General features: G+C 40.5%; 1 protein-coding gene across 1 annotated transcript in view; it reads right to left on the bottom strand.

The window, feature by feature from the left end:
* COL9A1 (collagen type IX alpha 1 chain) overlaps positions 1 to 18,709 on the bottom strand; it is a 94,997-nt gene that overhangs the window by 15,093 nt on the left and 61,195 nt on the right. The window contains exons 27-34 of the mRNA XM_039346720.1: positions 15,147 to 15,200; positions 14,972 to 15,025; positions 11,753 to 11,806; positions 10,928 to 10,999; positions 6,874 to 6,909; positions 6,719 to 6,763; positions 5,346 to 5,378; positions 382 to 528 (exon numbers count right to left, since the gene is read on the bottom strand). Of these exons, the coding sequence (XP_039202654.1) occupies positions 382 to 528; positions 5,346 to 5,378; positions 6,719 to 6,763; positions 6,874 to 6,909; positions 10,928 to 10,999; positions 11,753 to 11,806; positions 14,972 to 15,025; positions 15,147 to 15,200 (495 nt within the window). The remainder of the gene's footprint in view (positions 1 to 381; positions 529 to 5,345; positions 5,379 to 6,718; positions 6,764 to 6,873; positions 6,910 to 10,927; positions 11,000 to 11,752; positions 11,807 to 14,971; positions 15,026 to 15,146; positions 15,201 to 18,709) is intronic.

Below are 18,709 nucleotides of genomic sequence, written 5' to 3'. Positions count from 1 at the left end.
TTGACTCTCTTGCAGTTTGTAATGTGCTGCTTTAGCTAGGACAGCACTAGTGGAACACTCCACACACAGCCAATCAAGGATGGTGACACACAAAAAAAAGATAATCTAAATTCATAGCTAAATAGCCCGTGCTAGCAAGCCAAGGAGTATGAAATACATTCTTCTTCCTGCATCTGTTCTTCCATAATACTGGAATTGCACTTACTAGGGCAGGGTGAGGCAACGTTGGCTCTTTTATGACTCGTGGACTTCAACTCCCAGAATTCCTGAGCCAGCATGGCTGGCTCAGGAATTCTGGGAGTTGAAGTCCACGAGTCATAAAAGAGCCAACGTTGCCTACCCCTGTGCTAGGGCAAATTGTAAAAAGAAGCTGTCACTTACCGCTGGTCCCTGGCTGCCAGGCAGTCCTGGAAGCCCTTGTTCCCCTTGCAAACCACGGGGGCCGAGCGGCCCACGAAGTCCTTCTACGCCAGGCATGCCACGGTTTCCTTCTGGCCCACGTGAACCAGCTTCACCAGGATTCCCAACCTGACAAAGGCAGGGACAAGAAATAAACAGACTCATCCCTTGTAGAAACGACTTTCCTTATATTATTCCAGGAATCGGCCCCTAATTAAAGTTTCGCGCACCAGAACAACTCTGGTTCCTTCTTTGTGAGATTTACGTTAACTTTTTTGCCACCTTGTTCAACGCTAATGTGAGCTTGCTAAAGGAGAAGGCTGTTCCATAAACAGGCAATGAGTGCTGCCTTCTTTTATCTCCTCGAAGGTAAGTTCCAGTGAATCTATAAGATTCATTTCCAGACATGTAGATTCCCACCTACTACTGAGTTTTTGGATATGCTGTCATGGCACCATAACATTTCACATTATTTTTAATCTGCAATTCTAGAAAAAAGTCGTAGGAGGGAGAAACAACCTGGAAATCTGATGTCGCACCTTACATTTCAGTGTTTTTTTATTATTATTATTTTGATGGAGGCTGGGCTCTTCTCTTAAACCAGAAAAGAAGCTTCTGCATAGCAAGTAGCATTTGATTTTCCCTGTCCCCACAGGCATCTGTGCAGTGAAACCTAATTTAAGCAATATGAATCCCCGAGGCAATTCCAAACTCCTGTCTTTGCACAAATCCTATAAATATATTAAATATTTAAAAACAGCTTAACCACCCGAAGGCTATAAACTACAAGGGCGTTTAAGCTTGTCATTTTTTTTGTATTCTATTAATATTACTGTCAAGGAAAGAAATATTAGATAAGAGAGAATTTGGCCGTATAAGCATTGGAGAGGGTGGTGAGCTATTTCTCTTCTTGGAGAAAAAGAAAATTAGGATGGTACAGGGAGTCCTCAACTTACAACCACAACTGAGCCCAAAATTTATGTTCCTAAGGGAGAAATTTGTTAAGTGAGTTTTGCCCCATTTTATAACTTTTCTTGCCACAGTTGTTAAGTGAATCACTGCAGTTGTTAAATTAGTAATACAGTTGTTAAGTGAATCTGGTTTCCTCATTGACTTTGCTTGTCAGAAGATCGCAAAAGGGGATCACATGACCCCAGGACACTGCAACTATCATAAATACAAGTCAGTTGTCAAGCATCCGAATGTAAATCACATGACCATGGTCATAAGTGTGAAAAACGGCCATAAGTCATCTTTTCCAGTGCTGTTGTAACTTTGAACGGTCACTAAATGAACTGTTGTAAGTTGAGGACTATCTGTATTGTTGCAAGATGCAGAGGAAGGGAGAGAGGGATAGAAAGGAAGGAAGGAAGGAAGGAAGGAAGGAAGGCAGGAGGGAGGGAGGGAAAGAAGGAAGGAAGGAAGGAAGGAAGGAAGGAAGGAAGGAAGGAAGGAAGGAAGGAAGGAAGGAAGGAAGGAAGGAAGGAAGGAAGCAAGGAGAGAGGGAGGGAGGGCGGGAAGGAGGGAAGGAAGGAAGGGAGGGAGGGAGGGAGGGAGGGAGGGAGGGAAAGAAGGAAGGAAAAAAGGAAGGAGGGAGGGAGGGAGGGAAAGAAGGAAGGAGGGAGGGAGGGAAGGAAGGAGGGAGGGAGGGAAGGAAGGAGGGGAAGAAGAAAGGGAGGAGGGAGGAAGGGAGGGAGGGAAAGTAGGAAGGAAGGAAGGAGGGAGGGAGGGAGGGAGGGAGGGAGGGAGGGAGGGAGGGAGGGAGAGAAAGAAGGATAGGAGACATGGCAGCAGGCCTTCACTCTAAATCTCTTGCAAAAGTTATGGCAATGGGCCAGCAACGGTTCCAAACGCAATGCCTACGACAAGAACCGGCTTTCTCCTGTGGGGTTATTAAGTGGCGTTTTCACCCAATAAGAATGTGGCTCTTTGGATGCTGCTGAACTCCATCTCCCAAAGTCCCTCCTCAAAGAGGCTGCTGTGAGGACTAAGGGACAGAAAGTCACATCTCTGGAGTGTGCTTCTTGATAACCTGATAACCTGTCACTAAAAGAAACATGCTCCTTTCTCATGAAAAGGTTATGGAAAACCAGCCACCCAAATCCCTAAAAACTTCCTCTATGGCTGGATGAGCTGCTGATACTTCTGTGGATCATTGGGGCACAGTGTTAACCTAAATAGTTCGCCACTGAAAAAAGGTAGGCGAATTATCTTTTGGAAGCCCATTTTGTCACAGCCATTTTGCTGACCTGCCAACACTTTCAACAATGCCATCCCTGCATTCATGCACTATATTAATGTTTTCACTACCAATACAGTATATAACCACATGATATTAATTTTAGCTCCTTTCTCTAGATTCCCAGCTGAATGTGAGACAAGCAGTCCTCAGCTTATGATCACATTTGGGACGGGAACTTCCTTCCCACTTAATGGGATTCATTAAGTGAGTCATCACCTGACCATGCCTGATTGCACGACCTTTTCTGCCATGGTTGTTAAGCAAATCACAATGATCATTAAGAAGATCTGATTTCCCTCACTGACTCTGCTTGTCATAAGCTGAGTGGGAAGGACATAACTGGCAATTACATGATCCTGCTATGCTGCAACTGTTGTGAAAACATGCCCAGCGGCCAAATTTCAATCATGTAAAAGCAGGGATAGCTGCAACCGTTGTAAATCAGAGAACCGATTATAAGTCACTTTTTTTCAGTGCCGTCGTAACTTTGAACAGTCATTAAATGAGTGGCCGTAAGTTGAGAACTATCTGTAATTACATATGAATCAGACGGTGGGAGCAGGGAGGAGACTACCTATGTGGATGGCAACAGATGTAATAAATGGTTGCCACCGATGCAGAAGAACTGGCTCATTGACTCATATGCACAGATGAAAACAAAGTCCCTAGGAGTAACATCACCCTGCCAACAAAAGTGCGTATAGTCCAGGCCATGGTTTTCCCTGTTGCAATGTATGGCTGTGAAAGTTGGATCATAAGAAAGGCTGAGTGCCAAAGAATTAAGGCCTTTGAACTATGGTGCTGGAGAAGACTCCTGCGAGTCCCTTGGACTGCAAGGCAATCAAACCGGTCAGTCCTAGAGGAGATCAACCCTGACTGCCCTTTAGAAGGCCAGATCCTGAAGTTGAAACTCAAGTACTTTGGCCACCTAATGAGAAGGAAGGACTCACTGGAGAAGGGCCTAATGCTGGGAAAGATTGAGGGCAATAGAAGAAAAGGACGACAGAGAATGAGGTGGCTGGATGGAATCACTGAAGCAGTGGGCGTGAACTTAAATGGACTCCAGAAGATGGTAGAGGACAGGGAGACCTGGAGGAATGTTGTCCATGGGGTTGCAATGGGTCGGACACGACTTTGCAACTAAGAACAACAAGGAGTGACTATGCAGAGAATGGGTAAGATGAGAATATTCTGAGAGAGCAATAATTGCAGCATGCAGGAGAGTGTTGTTTTTCAAATTGTAACTCAATTCCACTAAACTAACCTTGTGTACTTCAGAAATTCAATATAGTCCTCTAGTATTCAAGCTCTATTAAGCTTGAATGGTTACTGTAGTCCTCTGCCATTCACAGACATAAATTGCAAAGCCTTTTTTACCCATTCTAACCCATTCGGGGCACATTTTTCCAATTCAGATCACTATATCTGCTTAATCATACATGAACAAATGGCATCTTCTTGCAGTCTTCAGTATTTTTCTTCCCTTCAACATGGGTAATAATAAATAACACTTTATAACGTATAACAATATTTCTCCATTAGTCCTCACCAGGAAACTGTGTCTAATGGCTTTCAGACAAGGTGGATTATTAGACTAACTTTTCATATTCCAGCCTGTTCGAATATCATTAACTATAATTTTCCACTGCAGACACCGCTGAGTCAACAAATGCTGGTTCCACTTCAGACACCACTATGTTGCCACACATCACAAGAACAGTGGAACCCCTTAGTTTATCTAAAAAAAAGACCTGCAACATCTCTTAACTTCAACAGTTACTGCAAAATTTAAAAAAAATCAGAATTTTACCACAGAAGTAAGAGGGAGTTTAATTTTGCACCTTCCACATATTGAAATGAACTGATAATTTGCAAAAGTGGAAAGCAATCTAACTAACAAGAACCAACTTGAGAAAATATATAGCTATATCACCATTTAGAGACAGGGTTCCAATCGGTACTCTTCCCCTTGTTTATTTTGGGATACGGCTAACTGCAATTTTAAAGTAACTTTTAAACCAGATCAGATGTTGCATCCTGATTGCAAAGCAATTGGACACACGGCTATGCAGAAATCTGAACCTCGGATAAGGCTGCCAAGGGTTTAAGCCTTAGCAGTGATGCTCTCTGCTCTGGAAAGTGCGCAGACCTGGATATCGCCCTATGTAGAAATTGAATTCACAGGTACTGCTTCGCTGATGCTTCATTCTAAACCAGGGGTGTCAAACTCAATTTCACTGAGGGCCGCATCAGCATTGCGGTTGCCCTTGGGGGGCTGGGTGGGTGTGGCCAGAGTGGGTGCAGCCTACTGGGTGGGCGTGGATGGAGTGGGTATGGCCTACTGGGTGGGCATGTGTTTGACATGTCTGTTCTAAATCCTTCATTCCTTTCCCAGGTTTTTTTATTTACTTTTATTGTTTACCGACCTCATTTTTACATGCTCATCCCTCCTCCATTCTCCACATTAGGAAAAGTTACATTTCTCACTTTTGGAAAAAGTCTCTAGACTAGAGAATAATCCACAGTTTTAAAAGGTAAAAAAATAATAATGGATGGATTGTACCGTCTTAACTTCTTTCCTTAGGGAACAGAATATTTTAACATATTTCTGAAAGCAAACAACTACCCTCTCTCTTTTTTTGCCACATTCTGCTGATTTATTATGTTTTGGATTTTCAGTAACCCTGCAGTTCATCATACTTACAGATCCTTTAGGGCCTGGCACACCCCCGTCACCCTAACAAAGCAAGATGAATGATGTCAGGATGGCATAGATATGTGCTGTTTTACAAATAATCAATTCCATATCATTCTTTCTACATACACTGTACAGGTATTACCACAATTGCAGGAAAGCACGAATCTTAGAGGGATGCTTCAAAAGGATGAAAAGCAATAACCACAAATTCCACCATAGAATACACATTTTAAAGTTGAAATGTTGAGTTATACCTTAGCTGAGTTTCCACCCACACAGAAATATTTATATGTCACATTCAAGGTATATTTTTGGAGCGTTCTTGGCTTGAGGTTATCTTTGCAACAATCAAAAATAAGAAACCCAATAAATTTTTGCATCAGAAACAGCTAGGGCAGACCAGTTAGTTCATGTCTCCCCCAGTCTCAGCCCTGCCTAGGATTGCAGCTTTTGTGGCCCAGAAATTCTCAGGCAGGACAGCCAGCGACGAGTAAAAATTCAGGAAAGATCATACTTGGCAGGAATCTTATAAAAGAAATATGGAAATATCACCTGAGAATAAAGCCATGAAGATTACCTTGGCCTTGAGGGCTGCTAAACTGATTCATGCATTTATCTTTAAATGAAGAGGGAAACTTCTTTTCAAGCTCCCACTTGGGGGAGAGGAGTTTTTCCAGCTAACCAACTCACGTAAATGAGGTGCTGCTTTGTGGAGCACATTAGCCATGCACTGCTGGGTAGGAAAGAGATGTGTTGATGATGGTTGTTCTCAGACTGTCACCAAGTTCAGCAAAGAGTTTGTCACAGAGCAAGAAGAATCAAGAACCCAGCTCACATTTCTTGATTTGGTGAAGGTTACTGGCTCTGTTCTCTTTGAGAAGAGTACCATAACCTAGTCCAGGGGTAGGCAACCTTGGCTCTTTTATGACTCGTGGACTTCAACTCCCAGAATTCCTGAGCCAGCCACGCTGGCTCAGGAATTCTGGGAGTTGAAGTCCTCGAGTCATAAAAGAGCCAAGGTTGCCTAACCCTGGACCAGTCAAATGGCATTTGTGTCTGTTATTTATCACGATGACGTGCCTTTAATCCTTTTTGGAGGCTGCATCTAGTTGTTTGCAATTACACAACCATATCAATTGAATAAATAATAAATGTGGAAACAAGCAGCCTTGTGACTTTACTGCATCCAGAGTGTTCTAGGAATTGCAAATCCCTTCCGAACATTTTGCTACATTACTAAAGGGTTCCTTTATGAAATATGCAGTGTTTGCAGGAACAATTTCCTTGAACAGTTTAGTCATAATAAAGGACACAATAGGGTTTTTTTGTGTTTTAAGCCTGAATATTTCCTATTGAAAGGAGTGAACATTGAGTCTTACAAGATCGCCTCTTTGTCCAGACTCTCCTTCTCCCCCAGCAGGTCCCTGTGATATAAAAAGAAAGACAAGCCTAGATTGTAAACAGGCATCATATACTTTCCAGAATTTTTGGCACGGCTGGATAATAAATGAACCGTGCAAGTTTATATACTCACTTGGGCTCCTTTTGGCCCTCGCCCACCAGCTGAACCCTAAATGCAAATAAAAAAAAAATTACAAAGTCATTCAGATGTGGCCTAATAATTAAACAGTGAATCAGGTCTGTATTTAGAAATTGAAAATGTATAATTTGACTATTAGAGCGTTCTTCTACCAAATCACCAAAAACATGAATGGAATATTAATTCAACATTACAACCCAAAAGCATGCTCTATAAATGCTTAGCATTTTATCATCGCAATCCACACCCACATGTTTACACTGGAATGAAAACTCTCCTGAAAGCAAGGTCCCCATTCAGTTCAAAGGCTGAGTTCATTCAGGCATCTGGAACTGCCCATTTCAATCACTGTATAGGGAAAATTCTCTCCAGGAATGCCATGCAGTTTGAAATGACGGCATTTGCAAAGAATCAATGGTCTGGGGCAGTGGTGGGATTCAGCCAGTCCATACCACTTCAGCAGAACCGGTAGCTAAATTTTTGTTGACCAGGCCCAGACTGGACTTCTGGAAGTGGCATCCACGCAGAGAACCGGTTGTTCACATATTTGAATCCCACCACTGGTCTGGGGTGATAATCATGATAGCAACACTGTAATCAGTTGTGCTGCAACTAATTTTTGTTTTCTATCTAGGACGCGTTTAAAGTTGTTGTTTTTTTAAAAAATAATCCTGTATAAATGTCTCTATATTTTTTCACTTAAGCTTTTTCCTTCTCATTCACCATTTTCTCTTTTAATTTCGTGTCAAAACTGATCTTTTTTCAATTTTTTTAGGTATTTTGTTACCTACATTTATTTATGTCTATGCTTATCCCACTGATCTTCACTGGGTTGCTTGGTTCACTTACTTAAACTACTTAAACTAAATCAGTTTGCAGAATATATTGAATTTTTTTAGGAGAAATATTTTCCATCTTCCAAGGCTCAGCTTTAACAATTGCATAGCAGACATTAGATGCAGATAAGACCTGAAGTTCTTATCTATTCTAGCTTCATGCTAAGTCAAGTTTTTTTCTTTAAATGTTTGCCTGCCTTTCTTAGACAAGCTTGGCAACAGTGGAACAATTTGTTCTACAAAACAGATAGTGGAGAGTTTCCATTATAGTTTTTTTTATTTTGTTTGTAAAAACAAGAACTTTTCATACTAATAACACTTAGAGCCTAATATTAAACCAAACAACAAAATGAAATTTAAAATAGAATTTTGAATCAAACTACTCTTCTAAATTTGCTTAGCTCTGAAGCTAAGAGGATGGATGGAAGCGAATCTACTCTGCTCTTTGCCATCTCCCCAGTCATCTTTGTTTTGACAAATTAATCTGCAGTCTTTTATATTAGAGACATATGAAATAATGGTTTCGTGCATACCTGTTGCCTCTCTTAGCTTTAATAGATAGCAATTCCTGCTAAGCAGCAGTAAGGCCTAAATAAAGGGCACTAATGAATAAGGAAAGCAATCAAAAACAAAAATATTCAGTGCTTACTATTAGCTAAGGTTTCCAAGAGATTGTATATCTTGCTGTTTATTGAAGGAAAAAAGCAATAGTGGCACTGTTTTTATATAATGCACCATTAAAGCTGAAAGAAGCAGCACATTGCAAGAAAATGTATGTAAACATTATAGACTATACTGACACTGCTAAACCAAAATATTGGAGAGACTGGATTGTGGCAACTGTACAGGGATCTGTTGTGGGTGATTGTTGGTTACTCTCCAATGATTTGGACCTGACCTAGCCAATAGCTCATTTCCCATACATTCAATCTGGTTTTGTAATATATTAGAGAACATGCACGAGTATTTCTGACAAAGATGAATAAGTAGCTTCTCATCCTCACATAAAATACCTGTGAGGGTATAATGGTCTTGAAGTAGATGACTGACCCAAATAGATTAAAGCTTGTATCAATAGATGGAGAACCTAGACAAGTGGCAAATGAAATTTGAACCCTAACATAACCAACATCTGATAAAATGTATATGGCAAATGTATATTGATTTTATGTTAAACTTCCATATCCCCAAAGGCTACAAAGATGGGACAAAAATTGAATTCTTTTAACAGGTTCTTAAAAATCATCACCAAAGTAAGGCACGTGTGCAACCACAAATGTTGGCTTACAAACAGCAACTTGTGGTTGTCACTGTGGATGAACTGCTCTACTCAAAGATCAAGGCTAGCCATATAAAGTAGATCCACACAACTGATGCCCTGAAAGTTAAGCCATAAGGCAGTAAACTATATCCTGCTTAAATTGCATGTCTGGAATTGTAACAGCCTGGCTGGCTGCTGGAGTTCTTTTGTTGTGATCAGGGATTGGAGTGGCAAATATATCACTGCAGATATCCCTGGAAGTTAAGAAAATATATTTGAAATAGGCTTGGAGAAGACATGTTTCAGACAAAGTGGAGGCAATTTGTGCCTCATCACCCTGCATCCTGTGACTCCTTGCCTACAGTTCTACACCTGCACTGACCTGTATTTGGAAAGAAGAAATAACCAGTGTGCTAAGATTAGATTAAGAAAAAAAATAAAACAAATCAAGTTCCCCAAAGAACTTTAAATGAATGGTTCAGTCCTAGGGTGTACCAGTATAACAATTTGCATAAGTCAGGGGTAGGCAACCATGGCTCTTTTATGAGTCGTGGACTTCAACTCCCAGAATTCTGGGAGTTGAAGTCCACGATTCATAAAAGAGCTAAGGTTGCCTACCACTGGCATAAATGGTCCCAATTAGTATTTGCATCAGGGGGAAAATATCAGTAGGAAAAATAGTAGACAAAATATAGTCAAAAAAATAGATCATGTGTACTACAAAAACCACTGTTGCTATGGAAAGACCTAGCTAGCGCTAGCAAATGGCAAACGGAAACTATTATCCATATTCCTACATGCACAAATCCTTCCAAAGCACATTTCTTCTGCCAATGTAATAGCTGTTTTTTGGAGGGGAGGGGAAAGAGGGGAGGGCTTCAAATCAGTCTTGACTCCTGGTGACTGCTTGGACAAATTCCTGCAGTTTGGGGGTAAAATTTCAGAAGTGGGTTGCCCATGCCTTCTTTCTAACGCTGAGAGAGAATGAATGGCCCAAGGTCCATCCAAACGGCTTTGTCTTTCTGAGTGTTATCATTTTGGCTATCAGGTCAAAAAACAAAGCACTTTTTTATATAAAATAGCTGAGTCAATAATTAGGCATTGAAAACAGGAAGATGATCATCTGAAATTAGGTTGGATTGCAAATAGAAGGACGGGACTCTATTCTTCTAAGCTCTGCTATCAGCACCTATCAGTCACATTGCTTTCCTCAGAACAACGGAAGTAGCATTGCAGCATCACAGCACCGTCTTCGGGGCATACAAAATGGGCGGGGCATGCCCCATGGTGCTACAACATCACTTGGAGTACTCTGATTCCCCCACAGCCCCTCTGCAGATGCTACTGAGTAACACACTTCAGAAACAGAAAGATCACTTCTAGAAGCCCGGAAAGAAACAGGAAGCAAATTCCACAAAACAATTATCTGAAAAACTTTTGCAACAATAGAGGTTCTAGTCAGACAGAGTACAGGAAGCAAAGAATCGCAAGGTGGGACAAAGGATGAACAGTGGTTTGAAATTATTGCAGAAGAGGACGGAATGGACTTGAAGAAAAGTTGGCTCAGAGGCCAAACCAGGCAGCCAGTACTTTAGGAAGGACACGGAGTGAGAACAAACAAATGCTATATTTCGGCTTATTTCTCTTGTTGAAAGGTTTACACTAAGGACTCTTGCGCTAACAGCAAGATGAATTGTTCTGTCAATATTGAGTAAAGGAGAAACAGAGGAGGGGAAACTAAAGGGGGAAAAAATCTTTTAATTATACAGTACAGTAACTCTCAAAGAACACTGGAAAGAAAACTTAATACGATAATTTCATAACCTTCCATTTTTTCTCCTTTCAGTGGATTTAAACGTGGCACAAGGCAAAAAGATGGGAGGCTCCTGTTGTGTGAAAAAATGCGGACCAAAGTCAAGTGAGCAGCACCTTCTGACTTGCATCTGCTTACCCTATGGCCTTTAGCACCTGGCAGTCCCGGAGGCCCAGGTAAACCTGGCAGTCCAGTGTCTCCTTCTGCACCCTGTGAAAGCAATCAGAGACGACAGGGGCTTTAGAGCACTTTTACACAGAAGAAAGGGAGAGTTGAGATAGACCGCCGGGTTTTGGATTAGACCTTTCTCGCAGCTGGCTGTGCATCTCATTCAAAACAGTAGGGTGGGTTGAACTCTGGAGCTGGCTAGAAGATGCATGGCTATATAAATGTTTTAAATAAATGAATACACGCTTTGTTGTGATTTGCTGCTTCAGGAAACAGCACCTTCTTGATTTTATCAATCTGCTAAAACAATGGGGTCTTTATGGGCTTGGGGAAATGCTACAACCCACCCAAGCCTATGGTGCATTTCCTTCTAACAGAGAGTTCTTTCAGAGCCTAAATATTGAAACTGGCCTCCCAGCAGAAACCACGCAAATGAAATCCGAATAGTTTCAAAGAAGGTATTCATGCTGGGTAACTACTAGCAAAAAAAAAAAAAAAGGTAGCCTTTCAGCATTCCTGTATATGAATATTAAAATCTAACTTGGCTCTGCAAGGAGGGAAGGAGCTTCTGATACTAAAACATAAAAATGTTAGTTACAAAAAAAGCTAGTAAAAAAAGTAGATTTTTTAAGGAAGTTTAAAGAATGGGGCAATTGAGCCACGAGCTGAAACGAATGAAGCTGACAATGCTCCCTATTCACAGTTCATCTTTTCCTTTCCTGAAGAAATGACCTGGTTACCACAAATCCTTGACCAAGAAAACTCATGTGATGAAAGTCGAGGCTGCCTGCTTACCATTTTACCTGGTGACCCTGGAGGACCGGCAGGACCTGGCTCACCTCTGCTACCCTTTTAGAAAACAAACATATGGTTAAAGTAGAAATAGCTACATTTCCTGAGGTAAAATTGCTCACTTTTGAAGATGAATCGTAAATATTTCAGTAAAATCAAGCAATTTAAAGACTTCTAATTGCACAAAGAAGCATAATAGGGAAAAAGAAAGTTATTGCAACCCCCCCCCTAGAATTCAATTATAGGATAAAAATAATAGAGATAGTTAATTAATTAAATAAGAGAGATAGCTAATAAATGCATACATTCTTTTTTTAAAAAACTCATATTGCAACTCTTCCAAGAAATGGTTTAATAGCAATGCACAGAGATATATGTAAAGTCACACTAGCTTCTTGAGACAGTTATACACCAGGGGTGACAGAAACCAGGCCACCCAAACAAGCGAAGCCCCTTCCACAGGATGCAGGAAGCATGCAAAACCATGCCTCCTCCTGTCCATGGAAAAACCTTTCTCTGTGGAACCAGTCCCTGGTGCCCAAAAGATTGGGGGCCACTGTTGTACATGACTAATTGCTGAAAAGGCATGCAATTTGGAGAAAGTAGTGCAGGATTCTGCTATCGCATCTGAAATGACTCTCTGCTTGAGGAATGCCATTTACATAAAAAAATAATAATCCATAAATGCCTATTTGGCAGCTTCTGGTGGAGGCCCAGAGAATTTGGCCCTGCAAGAGTCATGATGCACTATGTAGGAAAATGTTTGCAAGGTAGCTACTTTCAATTGATTGATTGGTTGATTGATTGATTGATTATGTGAAAAGCCAAGTCATTTTCAACTCCAAGTGACAATACAGGTAGGCTTTCTCCAAGAAGATCTATCTCTAACCTGTTCCTTCAGGTCTCCCATCATGATCCTCTAGTATACTCATTGCCTGCAACTGAGTCCATCCATCTTGTGGTTGGTCATCCTCTTCTTCTCTTTCCTTCCACTTTTCCAGGATTAAAGCCTTCTCCAGAGAGCTAGATTTCATAATGTGTCCATGGACAAATAATTTGAGCCTGGTTATTTGTGCTTCGAATGAGAACTTAGGGTTGACCCGTTCAATGATACATTGCTTTATATTCTTGGCTGTCCATGGTATTCTCAGGAGTCTTCTCCAAAACCAAATTTCAAAGGCATAGATACTCTTCTTATCCTTCAAACTACTTTTGGGGAGCCACTATTAGGCAAAAATCAGAAAGAGTCTGATAGCACCTTTTCCTATCATGAGATATTATTAAAAGACATATTGTAAACTTTCATGAGCTGTAGATTGCTTCATTAGATACAGCAATGACATGAGCTGTAGCTCACAAAAGCTTATCCCTCTTAATATAATGTGTTAATCTGAAAAGGTTATCAAAGTCTTTTTGATTTGGGGTTGCTATAAACTAACGTGGCTGCCCTCCTACAATGATTATTTGCACTTTCACTGGCTTTTCATGTATATTACAAGTACAAATTAAAAGGATTAGATTTATCTACGCCTAATGCATAGTATATGTAAGTATTTCTAGTCAAAGGATCATGCTCAGCCTTTGAACTGCAAACTGGAAGCTATGCACTGAAAAGTAAAAAAAAAAAAAAATCAGGGCCAGAATAAAAACTATAATTGATTGGATTTCATTTGCATTTAATTAAAATTAATCATAATTAATATAGTTACTATCCAAACATATATGTATTTCATATTTCCCTCCTTTTCTTAAATTAAAACCTTTTGGAGAACTCATAGCTTCTGGGAACTGTTCTAGAATGTGGGAGTCAAATTTTGAACTTCAATTTATTGAATATAACTTGGCTTTTAAATTCATTTTGAAAAGGTTGATGACCTTGTAGCCTTCCAGATTATGTACAATGTGATTGCCAAAATTCCAAATAATCTGCATAACTATTTTTGAAGGCAAACTCTGGAGAAGCCTTGTGAGATAGCTTTCCTAGTTTTCTTTCTGTGAAGTATAAAATAATCTTTGCTTGAGGGAGATGGGAAAAACAAGACCCATAACCAAAAAATTGTGTTTGTGTATTAGTCAGCCTGGCAGCATTTGCAAGAAAGTTACTAGTGAGTTGTACATCACCAGATGAGAAGCACAACAAGAAAGCCTAATTCTAACTTGGGTTGTGTATTAACACCACTAGATTGGAACAATAATATAGAAGAAATGGGCTGCATCTCAACATTATGTGGAATCACTTTTCAAACAAGGCTCAGCTTGGAAGTTGACTAGAAAATAAATGGACACCAATGCCTCCTTGATTGCCTGCCTTCAAATAGACTGTGGATTTTGTAAATGAAGGGTAAATTTCAAGGACATCCCATATAAAAGAATATACATATCAAATGACTTTCCTACTACTATTACAGGAAGATCAAGAATGCTGACTATTTGTTTAGGTTTATAGAGGTATAAAAATAAGTACACGATCCTCAGCTTGAGCTCTGTCCCTTACATTGCATTTTATTTCCCTCTTTGAATATAATTTCAGGTTTATTTCCCTTTTTATTCGCATCCACCAAGGTCCAGAAAAATTAAAGACGGATTTTCCCCAAGGGTTGCCCAAAGTGAGTCTGCTCCCTCTTCTTCCTAAGAGCAAACAAACAGGGACCGGAGAATGATTTTTTTCTGTGGCCCTACCTCAGTTGTGGAATATCACCTCTAATTCCACAAAGTGTGAGGCAGTGACATTTATTTCCATCCAGGGCTTTTAATTCAGCGATTGCTGGAGTTTTACAGACAATTAGTTCACCTTTATTTTCACTGCAGTGCCTTAGTTTTAATGCAACTTGTTTTTTAAAGAGGTTCTACTCAGGGCTTTTTTTTGTCATAGAAAGCCCAGAATGGAGTTCCGGCACCTTTTTTAGATAGAACCTTGTCGGGTAGGCAAGGCGGGTTGTATGATGTGGGTGAGTTCCGGCACCTTTTTTTTTTAAGAAAAAAGCACTGGTTCTACTGCATATTGACAAGAGCGAGGATGAGAAAAACAGAGCAAGACAGAGAAAATAATGTAAATCAAAACAAAGGTACTATCCCAAGGATAGAGAGTGGATGTACATCCACCCCTTCTAGAATTTTCCCAGTTTGTAAATTACTTCTCATCAGAAAGTGATTTCTTTTAACAACCAGGATCAGAAAATTCAGAGCCTCAATCTAAACCAAAAGCTAAGCAAGTGAACTTACTGATGGTCCTTTGGGTCCCAGTGATCCTGGTTCTCCTTGTGGTCCTTGTTCTCCCTATTGGTGGGATTGCAAGAACGATACACAGTATATATTTAAAGATTGATATTTTAGGGGGAAAAATGCAAGTTTTCTGGTTTTAAAAAAAAGGTTAAACTTGAGATAGAAATGATCTTACGGGTTTGCCCGAATTTCCCATCAAGCCAGGTTTCCCAGGAGAACCAACATCACCCTATTGGAGAAAAAAAGATTTTAGCCACTTTAAAGTATAACAGCCATTCTCAGGCCATTTCAGTGGCAGAATAAGGCACTTAACCAGCCCGCCTTATTTAAAAATCTTTTTCACTAGTCTTTATTTCTCCATCTCTGTCTACTTTTTCCTTATTTGACCACATGAGATACATTTGAGTAACAGAGTCATTCTCTGTTCCATTGCCACCTTATCTACAATGAGATTGAGAGCAAACTTAGCAAATTATTTTTCTATGTCTAGACCAGTAATAGGCAACCTTGGCTCTTTTATAACTCGTGGACTTCAACTTCCAGAATTCTGGGAGTTGAAGTCCACGGGTCATAAAAGAGCCAAGATTGCCTACCCCTGGTGTAGACCATTCTGTACCATCTTCCATTTTTTTTCAGAGTGATCTTTTTTCTTTTGTAACTAACAATGCATAAACTTGTTTTTTATCCAGTTCTGTAATATATTCACTACCTTTAAACGAACTGATTGTGTGCTTTCCTTTTATTTTACATCAGTGAGGGCTGTCCAGGTCTCTGGATTCCAACTCCAGCAGGTGCTTTAGTAGCTGCAGAAGACAGCCACGCATTCCTGGGAAAAGTCCCAGTTGCTTTTAGGTTGCAGAAAGGCATAATGGTTGCACCCTTCTGTGCTCCAAAGTACTATTTTTATATCAAATCCAAAGGGCTACACAGTCATAATATAATTGCCCTCCATTATTTTTCTAATATTAGATACAATTGATGATATATCTATATACTACTAAAACTCTCCTTCCTGTAATCTTTCACTGGGCAAAACTATATATAGGCCAACAATTTTTGAACAAAAGTATCTTAAGTGGACTAATTTAAAGAATCCATCCAAAAACTTACTTCGTCCCTCCCTCACGTATGTTCCTTTCTTCTTTCCTTCCTTCCTTCCTTCCTTCCTTCCTTCCTTCCTTCCTTCCTTCCTTCCTTCCTTTTCTTTCTTCCCATGCCTCTCTCCTTCCTTTTTTTTCTCTTTCTAATGCTCTTTCCTTCCTTTCTCCCTCCTTCCCTCCTTCCCCCTCCCTTCCTCACATTCTCATCACTTCCTTCCTTCCTTTCTTCCTTCCTTCCTTCCTTCCTTCCTTCCTTCCTTCCTTCCTTCCTTCCTGCCTGCCTGCCTGCCTGCCTGCCTGTCTGCCCGGTTGCTCACTTTGACAATGAGGTGGTTCTGCAGCATGCTTTCCCTGGCCACCATGACTCCCATGGAATTGAAATTTGGTTAATTTTATAAAATATTTTATGAAACAAAAATAGCATGAGTTGAAGCAAAGGGTCTGAGCTCAACCAAACCCATGGCAGCATTCAGGTTCAAACACGGGCTTGCTAACCTCCATCCCAGCATCCTAACCAGGCGTGCTCCAACATAAAAATAATTATAAAACAGTTCATGATATAATACAAAATGTCATAAAATATTTCCTGTGCTGATGTTTCACTATGACATGAATGTATCCTATTTTTTCAGTGAAAGCAGTACATTAGAAGCTCCATCACTTTTGAAGCCCTTGAGCAATATGGTAAGGACATATCTCTGAAATGATGACTCAAGAGGTCATGGGCTGTCTGGTATGTAATATTTATCTCTCTTCCTAAACAAGGACTTTTTAATAAATGGCTTGTTCCAAGCCTCAATATATATAGCTATTAACCCTGTATGAATATTCTATTTTAAATGTGATTAAAACATTATTAATCACTCGGAATTTCCCAGGTGAATTTATTGATTGCATTTGTATCCCCTTGCATCCTTGTAGCTTCTCTGTAATTTCACTAGAATGCACATATTAAAATATTCAGAATCCAATAGAATCCAGAAAGATAAACTATAGAAAGCAAATATCCCAAATAGGATGCAGAGAGCAAATCTAAAAAGGACTGTTAGATTTTTATTGCCTTCTGAAAGTGCTCTGTCTTCACCCTTTCCAGATGGCAAATGAAGTCTGACTTCCAATGGGAGATGATTCCAAACTACTGGCACTGCCATAGATAAGCAACACCTCCAAATGGAGAACCACCAGCTGGGCTTTCCGACAAGAATAAATAGGTCAGTCTGACTCATGCAAGCCAACACAGTCCCGAAAGTAGCTTGGTAAAAGCTTTATAGGTCAATACCAATATTGCACCTGGAAACCTACAGAAATGTAGAGCATTAGCAAAGTGTAATGCTATCTGACCAGTGAGTACAAGCTAATGTAAGGGTTGCTGCATTAACTTAATCAACTGAAATTTTGAAGTGGTCTTTAAAGGCAACACCACGTACAGGATGTTGCAGTAGTTTGACCAAGTATTTATAAGGGCATGATTTGATGAATCAACTTCTCACACTCCAGGTAGACTAGCCAAAGCTAGATGAGGCTCTCCTGACCACAGCCTCCACTTACTCTTCAAGTATGGGCTACAAGTTCAGGAGAACCACCAAGTCATTGACCTCCTCCCTCAAGGATACTGCTTCCTCAGCCGAGAGAGGCCCCCAAGGAATGATCTCAGGGCCAGGTCATCTGTTGCCAGCAGCGAACCAAGGGCTCTATGATTTTCCTCCTCAGATTATCACAAACATCTCTAAGCACTCACCAGAAAGTAGCTGGATTCATAAGGGGCTTGAGGCAGACCATCCAAATGGGTCCAACCTTGTGAGATATAGGCAGCTGAGTTATAGCTAGACTCGGAAATGATCTGACCGTGACAAAGGGACGATGGTACTGACCTCCAGATCCAGATCCCAAGGCAACTGCTACAAAGTCAAAATGAGCTTAACCATGAGATTACTGGGATAAGCCCTTAGTTGCTGTGAATCCTGAGCTCTTCTCAATTCAGCTCCCATTGCATGACATTTTAAGTTCCCTAACACCAATGGGAGAGTGAGGGAGAGACTTCTTCAGTAGCCTGGCTGTGGAACATGCAATTCGGTTAGGCTTTCTTTTATGGCTTAGCACAGACTTAGGCATTTTATGCCCCCCAGACCACCTTTGGCTGTCACTGTCTATCCCATGTGAGGTCAGTTGGGAAAAAGAATTCAAATATAAATAAGGGCACCATGGGGGCAGAAGAAGAAGCCAAGTTGGCTGGTGTCTGTGGGAGGGCAAGGAGAGAAAACCCTTCCCTGCACTTGCACAGTGCTCACCCCTTACCTGGAGCAGCCTGAAGCGTTGAGGTGAGGGACTTTGAGTACATCAAATCAGATTATATTGGTTTGGCCCTCCCTCCCCAACAGCCCCAGTTTCTCATGTGATCCCTTAGGAAAATTAATTGCCCACCCCAGGCTTAGCATGTTGTATCAACCAATCTGTATAACTCATTTCTACTGCAGTTTAGCTATTGCCCATATCCAAAGTAAATGGTTCTTTCATTAACCAACTTAAGCATGCAGTATGAACACTAAAAAAAAAAAAAATCTCACTTCAGTTTTGACTTGCTCTAACACTGGGGTCAAAGGGAAATAAAAATTCAGAGTCAATAACTGTTCTAGAGTTT

The sequence above is a fragment of the Crotalus tigris genome, unplaced genomic scaffold, assembly GCF_016545835.1.
Source record: "Crotalus tigris isolate CLP2741 ecotype Arizona unplaced genomic scaffold, ASM1654583v1 scf7180000018016.4438896, whole genome shotgun sequence".
Lineage (NCBI taxonomy): Eukaryota > Metazoa > Chordata > Lepidosauria > Squamata > Viperidae > Crotalus > Crotalus tigris.
This window is presented reverse-complemented; position numbering and strand designations above follow the sequence as displayed.